This window comes from Haplochromis burtoni, unplaced genomic scaffold, assembly GCF_018398535.1.
Source record: "Haplochromis burtoni strain Fernald_Lab_line unplaced genomic scaffold, NCSU_Asbu1 Contig_394, whole genome shotgun sequence".
Taxonomy (NCBI): domain Eukaryota; kingdom Metazoa; phylum Chordata; class Actinopteri; order Cichliformes; family Cichlidae; genus Haplochromis; species Haplochromis burtoni.
In genome coordinates, this window is record NW_024582755.1 from 344,022 (window position 1) to 354,678 (window position 10,657).

Consider the following 10,657-nt stretch of genomic DNA (forward strand, 5'->3'; position numbering starts at 1 on the left):
GAACTAAAAATACATCCACGTTCACTAAAACGCTGCAGCATTTCTTGAAGCCAGTCAGTTCTGTTAAAGCTTCAGCTGTGATGGTTTCAACATTAGAGCTGAAACTGAAGAGAAATGCTCCGTCACGTTCTGAGATCATTTATGTACAACACAAACTGTTTGCACGTCTCTCCATGTTGTTCGTGTTACTAAGATCCACCACAGGCACGTGTTTGTAAAACTAACGCTCCAGTCTAAAGATGAATCACATGTGATGTATTCTTAAACTGACCGAAAATATCAGATAGTATTCACAACTAATTCACCATTTTAAAATAGAGAGTAACTGACTAAGAAAATCGTACAAATAAAATTAAGCAAATGAAAACTAAATGTTTACATTTCAGCTTTGTTTAGGAAGCACTTTGTTTTAGACTTCTTACCTTTTTCAAAAAACCACATTCCTGGAAGAAATCAAAAGAAAATGACAACATTAGATTAGCGATCCACCAGAAATGAAACTCAAATACAACCTCAAACAGACTTAAACGAAAAACCCTTATTCTGAAAGATCTGGGACAAACCCTACACTCACTAGCGACTTAATTTGTTGCTCGCTAATATCGGGTTGAATCCCCTTTTGCCAAATGCACTAATTAATCAATCACCAGCAAATGTGAGCCCCTCTTTAAAATCAGAGGTTTTGACGGTGTGTCGGTCTGGAGCATTCAGGTGTCTTCCACCTGAACAAATTCACTCCAGTCAGACGTGAAATTCCAAAAAACCCAAGAGCTACATCTCAGACTCTACTGGTCTCAGTAGCGAAACACTGAACGTGTGTGTGTTGTTTGTATGAAAGTGTCTTCATTCTAAATGAACATGGCAGCGGGGATTAGGTTTGTAAAATTGCATCTGAATAAACCACAAGACATCAGAAAAACATACTTTGGATGGTTGGACTGAAGTGGACATGTTCGGCCATTGAGCACAGCACCACATTTGGTGAAAATTAATCAAAGCAGATCAGCACACAAACCTCAACTATCATCGCGATAGTGGAAGAGTGATGGTTTGAGTTGGTTTCGTAGCCACATGATCTGGGTACCTTGTGGTTATCGAGTTGACAATGAACTCCTCTGTATACCAAAGTATTCTAGAGTCAAATGTGAGGCCATCTGTTGCCTTCAAAACTGTCTGAAAATTTTAATGGCACAAATTCAACAAGTTGCTGGAAACATTCAAGCATAATTTGGTTGTGAGAGGTTATTTGACTTGCTGTTATCTTCAGCTGGAAGCAGTCTGAGCACTGACAACAATGAGACATTTAGACCCATAGAGCTCTGAAAACTTGAAAATCCAAGTAGATTACCAGCTTGTGAAAAACTCATCTGGCACCAATAACCACATCAAAGTCACTTTAGACAGCTTTCTTTCTCATTCAGCAGCCACCTTTGCCATATGTATACGCCATATTTGCCATATATGTGAACATGTGTATATGCTTTGTTTAAGCTCGATGCCAGCGATGCGTTTAAATAAATTACTACAGAGCATCTTTCCTAACATGTTGCATTAGCTTGTCTTTTAACAGCAAGCTGTAAGCATTAGCAAGCTGAGGAGACTGTTGTAGTTTTGAATTACATTGAGGTTCATTTCATGGTCAAGGTCATTTTTTAAAATGTTCTGCTGGCATCTGAGTAGGGATGGGTACCGGTATCTGGTGCCATTATGGCATAAAGGTAGTAACCAGACCAAAAGCAGCGCACATTTCGGTGCTTTTTTTTCCTGAGCTGTAACACTTTGATTCTAGCCAATCATTTTACCTTTCGAGCGTAGTAGGCGGGCCAGGTACGTACGTTCTTTTAGAGCAGAGCTACAGATTAAAAATGCCCAAAGCAAGCGGTCAAAGTCTGGCTGTACTTCACAGCAAAAGATGCAAACTCAGCAGCAACAAGTGCTTTAAGCTGATACTGTGATACTGTCAAAGGAGGTAACACCTCGAATCCTGATGAAACACCTGGCGACGCATAGCGTTTTTTTTAAAAGCCAGAAATGCGCCGTATTTGATAGCTTGCTGCGAGACCTCACACCTGCACATCTACTGCGGTGTGTGGTTGCCTGTTTTAATCGGACCCTGAGTAGCAACATCCTCCCAAAAACCCGAAGAAAGAGTCCTGGCCCCTAGCCCTGCCAGTGTAGCAGAAATGATGACGGATGATGATGCAGCAGCAGCCGTTCTTCTCTGCGTGAGTAGCTTAATGTTGTTCGTGTGTAATTTACGTTGAGTAGGCTAACCACGTTATTACATTAATGCATGTAAGGTGAACTAGCAAACATCATCATAGCTACATGCGGCTGTCTTCTTGTTTGATGGCAGATACTCCCTTCACCCTGGCCAAAAAGGCTAAAATGACCAAAGAAAAAGTGGAAAACAGTTAAACATGAGAGGTTTTTGGACAAAGTTGTGTTCTCCATTCTTTAAGCACCGGCACCGTTTCAAAAGTACCGGTTTGGTACTGGTATGGGATAAAACGTAAACGATACCCACCCCTACATCTGAGCCTATGAGTTTGGGGGACAGGGGGATCACAATACTGAATATGAATATGCTGATAAAAGACTATTTATTTTGTCACCTGTTTTCCATTTATGAAAGACAACCAGCAGTGTGACGACAACCAGCAGCACGATGAGCACTGTAAGTCCCATGTAAATGTTTGGACCTCCTCCAGGTGCTGTAAAATAATGACAGCAGCAGTAAGTGGCTTTTCAAAGTTGATGACCTGTAGCATTAATAAGTTTGTAAGGAGTGTTTTACAGAAATAACTCACGAGATATCACAGAGAATGAGTCTGAAGAGATGGTGATCGGTTCACTTCTCTCCCGGCTGATTGGGTTTTGTATCTCACAGCTCAACTCATAACTGATTGAACTGTTCACCTGGAAATGCAGTGAAATTGTTAATATAATTGAAACCACAGAGAAGAAGTCTTCACACCTTCTAAAGTCTACTTAAAATACCTTATGAACAGTATATTGTTTCCCAGATGAAACATGCGTCCCAGTATCATCTGACATCCACGTGTAGCTGACTGGAGTGGCTCTTGCTGTGGTTCCTTCACAGATCAACTCACATTTGCTCTCATCACAGGATTTGTTAACACTGGGTACAGGGACGGGAGCTGTTGTTAGAAAAGGAAACAGGAAAATTCATCATGTGATTCACTTTCATTAGTTTTGATGTAACATATTAAACACTTTCAGTTTTACTCGATAAGCTGAACACAGTTTGATTTATCCACTTACAGAGGACGACGAGGCTAACTGGAGTGAGTCGCCTGTTGTTGATCTCGGGTGTGTAGCTGTTGCTGTCATTATGTAACAGACTGCTGATCGTCATCACACCAGTGGAAGTGTTCAGGTGGCCACGATCTTCAAACATATATGATACTGTTACCTTTAACTCATCACTGATAATCAAAGATGGGACCACTGCACCACTAACACAGCTTACCACGAAACTGACGATAGCCTGTTGCATTCGTATCTCCTGTCTCCCACTCCATGGCTTTGTTAGAACCTTCTTTCCATGAGATTTGTGTGATGGGGCCAGACTCAGGGTTGGCAGGTGGTTTTAGGACAGCTTCTCCTCCCACTTTTCCATAGACTGTAGTATCTGCCCAGATAAATGATCAGATTAAAAACTTTAAAGTTTCTATTAGTGACTGGTCACATTCAATAATGAAGATCAAACTGTTCTTTAGGAAAAAGTGACTAATTCTTTAAAGTAAATAAAGCTAAACTGCACACATACAACACGTTTCTATAAAAGTGCTTTGGCATTTCAAACATGCATCGTGCTGCTGTGTCACGCCGCTGTCTGTCTCATTGTATGCTAACTAATCCTGATTATTTATCACCTGTTGTTTGACACATGCTGTTACAGCTGTAGCTTCCAGTTCACCTCCTCTATTCTGGAGTCCATAAGGACTCAGTCCTGGTGTGCTAGCTTTTGTTGACTGTAAGAAACTGGCGGAAAACACTACGTGAACGCCGGTTTGCACTGGGTGGGGTCACAAACAGGGAAAATCACTAAACTACGATTCAGCTTTCATAAAAACACCCACCCACTCCGCAAAAACACAATTTTCACTATGTGCTACAAAACGAGCTGCTTTAAGGATCCTTCAAGAGGACAGCAGACTTACCCGCATGTACTGAAGGAGACACGGCAGCTAGGACACACAAACAGCCGAGCCACACGATTAGCGTCTCTGAAGGCCACATCTTCGTCACTTAAACGGTCATAAACAACGAAAACTCCAGGCTGGAAGTACCGAGAAACATGCCAGATAAACTCAAAGTCAAAAACTAAACGCACAGTAGTTCAGACGAGCTAGCCTAAACGGTTAAGCTAGCATAAACACCGAACAGCACAGGGCGGAAAAAAAACGATGAAATGAAAGCAGGGTGGGAGTCCCCACCGGAACCCGGACATGCCTCTGTAACTAACACCCAAACATGGTTATATTGTTGGATAATCACCATAAAGCGTTTGATACCAATAAAACTAACTTTAAACGAGGTTAAGCAAAGTTAAAGTACTTTTTAGAAAGTAAATGGAAAGTTAAAAAAAAAAAAAACTACAAACGTAGTTTTTCTCCCCCTGGCGACAATAATGTGTTACTGCAACCTAAGAAAAAGCTCCCCTCAATCTTATTTACGTCTTCAGAGATATGCATCCTGTGGTTATGAGATAAAAACTCATATCGCAGCACACTTACTAGTGACCAACATTTCTCATACCCATGTGTGGACACTCCAGTCAAATCTGATAAAGAGGAGTAATGCTTCCCTTTGCTGTACTACAGGTATTTGTTTTTTAATCTCAGGTCTTATTAAATTCAGAAAAGTGCTTTATTTAAATTACAGCATTCACTTTATTTACTTTGACTGTTGATTGTTCAATATAAATGCTCTTTTGTGTCCCAGTAACCACTGAAATTAAAGTTAAAATAACTGCCCAAATAAATGGCAAAAGACATTTCATTTCATATAAGTAAAGAAGAATTAACAGTGAACCGAAAGACAAAAAGTAAATCTTAAAAATGCTGTCAAAAGTCAAATGAAAATATAACCAAGTAGATTGCACCCAAAAGAGTTTTTAAATAGTTTTTTCTTTCAATATTTTAGGTTCTAGTGGTTATCACAAACACAATGAAATCCCTATGTGGTTCCTACCTGTTTTAATGAATCCTGGTGATAAAGAAAGGAGCTTTTCAAAAGGATGAAACTGAAACAGACTACACACGTTTCCTGAAAGAGTGGATGTTTTGAAGGGAGGAAGGTTCAGGGCTGGCTGAACCTGAAAGTGCTAGGTGATTTGCAGTGAAGGCATTAGTAATTGTGTAGGTTTTCTCTGGGTGTGCGATGGGTGAGATTTTGAAACTTACGGAAGAACCATGAATAGTTTCAACTTCTTGACGGACCGTTCTAAGTGATAATCTCTCTGCTTCCCCAGTTAGGTTGAGATGCTGTGCAGCTGATGTCAGAAGAATGGTACGCTGGGAGCCATCGTCAAGTACTGCATATGTTTCAAGGGTTCTTTTGCCATTTCGCAGGAGCACTTTCACGACCTTTAAAAGGACACTAGGACAATCACTAGGTCTATCAAAGTATAGCGTCCTCACTACAGGATGAGTGTCAGTTTTAGATCTCTTATTTACATCGCATAGGATCTGGAGATGTAGTCCCATACAGGTGGCACATGCTTTCTTCAGGTCACACTTTGCGGCCTGATGATTCCTAGCACAACGCCAACACCGTTTGTTTACTTTTATCCAGTTTGTTTTCTCATCCTTTGTCTTCTGAATAAACCCAGGAACTTACTAATGGTTTTTAACCCCTAAAAAAATTTTTTTTGTGATTTGTTCTGTGAGCAGCAATATGCACATGTAGCCTTAGTTGTCATGATCGGCTGTGTTGCATGTACAGAATCATCAGATGTATTTGCTTCATGTAATATTGTTGTAAGTGGAGAAGCGTACTTACGGGCAGGTCGTGGCTGGTTGAAGGATGAAACAGGACTGGCCTTCTTTGGTTGACACCTGCATTCCATTTGCAACCAGGATGAGAACAAAGGCAAGGTATACGTCATTTCTCCCTGTTCCCTGTAAACATGCCGTTTGAAGCGACTGAAATGCTCTGCAGGCAACTTCACTAACAAGCGATCGACATGGGAGCCACAGTCTAGTTCTGCACGTCCTTGTTCTCCCATAGTGCTAAGCAACCCAACTAAAGCCTGTACTCGAAGAGCAAAATTATCAAGGCTCTGACCATCACCTGCTCTGATAGGAGGCAGTTCCAGTATATTCTTTAGCTCTTTCAATGCCAGCTGTCTTGGTTGCCCATAACGCTCATCAAGGGCTTTGATGGCTTGAGTGTATGGGTCAGGAGCGTAGGAAAAGGCAAGAGCTAATCGTTTAGCTTGGTCTACTTTGAGGTGATCAAGAAGGACATGATATTTGAAGTGCTCTGTCTCATGAGGATCAAGAAGGTTTGTAAGGGCCATCCGTAACATCCTGTATTGCATTTCGTCTTCTCTACTAAGGTCTGGAAACGAAGGACCTTCAAGCTTATATACATGTGTTCTCGTGCTAGAGGAGTGACCCGAGCTAGCAGTACCAGGTATCAAAGGTTTCTGTTCATATGAGGCATTGGATGTAGCTGGTTGCTGCTCTAGAGGAGGGCAATATTTGTGGTCAGATATGCGAATGAGAGGTTGAACAGGGTCTTCCGCTAAAGGAACAGCAGGTTGAACACATGAGATCTGGTGGGGATCCTGCCGTGATAAGGCCAGGAAATCAAAGGGGGTCTCATCTTCTGTAGCAAGGACTGGTCTAGGCAAACCAGTGGAAGGGATTGCAGCATCTAGTATTGTTGCATTAGGTACGGGAGGGCTGGCAGCTGCAACTAGGCCAGGCTGACGGCTAATCTGCGGGGGCTGGATTGGTGATTGACAGGTTGCTGTATCAGTTACTGGGAGCTGCTCAGGTTGTTGATGTGTTTGAAGACTGGCTCGTATACTGCATACAGAAGCTTTGATTCCCTCAGATGAGACTGTGCGAATGGAAGATCTGGAGCTACGAGAATGGGAAGGAGATGATTGAATCATAAATTGCTTAATCTCCCTCATGGTCGTTAGGAGTTCCCTCATGACCTCATCTTGGGTGGTGGGTAAAGGAACAGGGGATGTCTCTGGTGGTCTTTCTGACTCTCCGACAGGATCCTGCAGCCCATGTGTGTCTTTATCACTGTGCTGGCATTCAGTTTGGCTCTCTGTCTCACATGTAGCTCTTCTAGCTCCAGGGTACTGAACTTCATACTGTTGCAGGTAGGCAGGAGGTCTACTATCACGACTGGATCTTCTCAAACCTTCAGTAAATGGCTGCTGTGTATCCATGATGCTAATACCTCTCCGGCTCGGAGGACCATGTTTTGAAGGGAGGAAGGTTCAGGGCTGAAGCAATCAGCTTCATGGGCTCATCCGGTTAGAATAAGAAAAGCAGCCATCTAATGCAGAATTATTTTCAGGGTACTCCTTTTATTCTCAAATAAATAAGGCAAAAAAGGAAGGAAACAAAGACACACATGGACTGCCAATGCTGAAAGAAAACAGAGATTCAAGTTACTCATTACCTTAACATTACATAAAATAAAAACCCAAACAGAACCTCACCTCAGCTGCCGCCCCGTGTGGAAGTGAGGAAAGAGTGAGCCAAAAGTGAATGCAGTCCTTATGTACTGTGTGACATATAATGTGTGACAGGTGAGTGCAATCAAGGACAAGCACCACACCCAATCAAAGGTGAGAGAACTAAACAAGGTGCATCTGGTGAAGTGAGTGGGTGTGCTGGGATGTGCTAAAAGGTGGGTCTCTACAACAGTAACACTAATTATTTTAATCCTTTTGAAATATAACAGAGGGACTAGGGTGAAAATCAATATTTAACCACATTTCAGTGGTTGAGCTGTCAGTTTGTCCATTATTAGCAGTGTAAACTTGTCACACACACTGACTGGGAGCCCCTGTCAGAGAAAAGTGAAGGTATCACAAAGCTTCCTGCAGTATTTCCATCTGATCCTTAACCTCCTAAGACCCGAACTCTTCCATGGAATGTATTTTTAATTTGTCTTTGATATTTGGGCTGATTGGGACCTCATGAATGTAAAAACAAAGAATCACCAGTTTTTTTTTACATTTTTGTTTCTAAGAAAAATGAGAGCCACATATGAGGACATTCGTTTTAAATTTTGATAAAACAGAGGTATAATGTCCTCGCAAGGGGATAGCAGGCCCTTGTGGAGCTAAATTTAATATTTTGGTCTAGACAACCCAAAATGTGATTTATTTTAATAAATTAAAATACTTTAAACAAAACACAATCACATAACAACAACAACAACAATAATAATAATAATAATAATTAAAAAACAGCGCGTATCGATGTTGATGACGCTAGACGTAGATCGAATGCTGATTGGTTGAAACGCTGAGTTGACCCGGGAAAGAGAAAAGCTTCACGGAAGTGGACAAAAATGCAGGCGCTCGAAAGTTTCGAGGAACAGTTAGCTGAACAAATTGCGTTACACCACAACCTTTATGACCCTGGACACAAGTATTACAAGAACCCGCACGTTAGCATCAAGTCGTGGCAAGAAATAGCAGCCGCCCTCCAGACAGAGCCGGACAAATGCCGCGAGAAGTGGAAGCAACTTCGGGACAGGTATGTTCGGGCCAAGAAAAAGTTCAACAGCAAAAGCAGCCAGCCAGCGAGACCAGCGAGAACCCCTCCGCTGCTGAAGTCCCTCGTCTTCTAATGTTACCCAGCTCAATAGAGAAAATAAAAAAACATTTTCAGTGAGACATTTAACGACTTCCTGACAAAAGGTCTTTTGCTTTATTACTTATTCAGGTTGTGTATCATGTTTTTTAAAACACAACTTAGTTACTAATTACTTTTCAAAATAAGTAATCAGTAAAGTAACAGGAGTAGTTTTTTTGGAGAAGTAATCAGTAATTAGTTACTAATTACTTTTTTCCAGTAACTTGACTAACACTGATTCACCGGGCGGTTTTCCACACTCTCTGGAAAACCTTCACTTGTTCCAAAATGCCTCAGACAGACACTACAAACAGCGATGGGCTCCCACATAACAGTTTCTTCTACTGGACATCTGCACACCTGAAGTCTCACGCATCACATATTCCAGATCAGTCGGTCATGACGCTCTCATACTTTTTTCCATCTTGTGCTTTACTTGTTTTTCTTATTGTTCACATTGCAGTAGAGAAGGCAGAGGGTAAGCACCTTCTTCTGTGACTTGCTTACATGTAGCATCCCTCTTCCTCACAACTGCGTGCAGACACACAAGCAGGAAACAGATACATATCTGTATACAAATGAACTGTTAGCACCTGCATCCACAGTAGTCCTGTCAGTTGGTTTCCTCTCTTCGACTCTACATCTCCCTACCTGCGTGTGTGTCTGCTTACTCTACATTATATGTTAGTTACATTTGTTTAAAATAGATGTAGTCACTCTTCACATTAAAGCAATAAAATAAAACTGTTACCTGAAGAGAATTAAATTATGAGTGTTAGCTGAAAAGCTCTGCAGATAAATGAACACATTTTTATAGCAGCGTAGATGTTATAACTAAAACCAGATTTCCCTAAATGCAAAACAATTTGCTTAACGTGTTTGACTCTGTTTTGGTTGTTCAGCACCTGATCTTATCTGTGGTCCTGCAGATTTCTGAGTGGGTACAAAAGCTGGCTTTCCTGGAGAACTCACTGATTAAACAAACAGCTTGAATCGGTGAAGAGCACGGCCTCTGTCACTGAGAGGAAGACAGCTCAGCACCAGGCAGACTGTAAGTCACTTCATCCTGAATGTTTCACCACATTTTACACTCGTGTTTGTTCACATGTGCTGCTTCTGCTGTACAAGTCCAACCTTACTGATTTGTTTTGTTTTACATGATTTTTATGGCATTATTTTTCTTTTATTCAGATAATCTCAAACTGTTTAGTTTATCGAGGCTATTTTTAACATTTTTATTCAATTCTATTTATCCCAAATATTCAGTTAAGTAAATATATTGGATATTTTCTTAATTCCATTCAATTTTATGTGATATCATTTTGTGTATCACAGTGCGAAACCCTAAAAACTAAACTCAAACAACAATCGGTCATTTTATCTTTAAAGCATTCAAACACATTTCCAGAATGATGATGAAGATCTGTGCCATCCTACTTCTGTTTGTGGGTAAGTGTAAGAAAATAACCACAAATCATTCTGTGTGCAGGAGATGGATTTGAAATTTGGTGTTAATGTAAATTGTATCCATCATTAACCCTCTGAATCAGCCTCAGTCAACACACAGATTTCAAGCTCGACTGCAACCACAGGGGATCCAACAGCAACCACAGGGGCTCCAACAGCAACCACAGCTGCTACAACAGCAACCACAGCTGCTCCAACAGCAACCACAGCTGCTCCAAACACAACTACAACTGCAGCAACAACTACAGCTGCTCCAAACACAACTACAACTGCAGCAACTGCAGCAACAACAGCCACAACTGCAGCAACAACCACAGCTGCTCCAA

The 10,657-nt window shown here is 41.3% G+C and overlaps 1 protein-coding gene and 2 long non-coding RNA genes across 3 annotated transcripts in view; 1 reads left to right on the top strand and 2 right to left on the bottom strand.

The window, feature by feature from the left end:
- LOC102309490 overlaps positions 1-4,480 on the bottom strand; it is a 15,807-nt gene extending 11,327 nt beyond the window's left edge. The window contains exons 1-7 of the long non-coding RNA XR_006052789.1: positions 4,188-4,480; positions 3,494-3,655; positions 3,286-3,411; positions 3,001-3,161; positions 2,811-2,919; positions 2,616-2,714; positions 423-443 (exon numbers count right to left, since the gene is read on the bottom strand). This is a non-coding gene — a long non-coding RNA (uncharacterized LOC102309490). The remainder of the gene's footprint in view (positions 1-422; positions 444-2,615; positions 2,715-2,810; positions 2,920-3,000; positions 3,162-3,285; positions 3,412-3,493; positions 3,656-4,187) is intronic.
- Positions 4,481-5,884: 1,404 nt separating this feature from the next.
- Positions 5,885-7,945, bottom strand: LOC121811991. The gene is made up of 2 exons (XM_042212795.1): positions 7,718-7,945; positions 5,885-7,643 (listed from the first exon to the last, which is right to left on the bottom strand). Exon 2 carries the CDS (start codon positions 7,439-7,441, stop codon positions 5,885-5,887), a length of 1,557 nt encoding a protein of 518 aa, XP_042068729.1. The 5' UTR covers positions 7,442-7,643; positions 7,718-7,945.
- A 1,784-nt stretch (positions 7,946-9,729) lies between these two features.
- Positions 9,730-10,647, top strand: LOC102309277. Its single transcript, XR_317239.3, has 3 exons — positions 9,730-9,915; positions 10,254-10,313; positions 10,415-10,647. It is a non-coding gene; the product is annotated as an uncharacterized LOC102309277 (long non-coding RNA).
- The last annotated feature ends 10 nt before the right edge of the window (positions 10,648-10,657 follow it).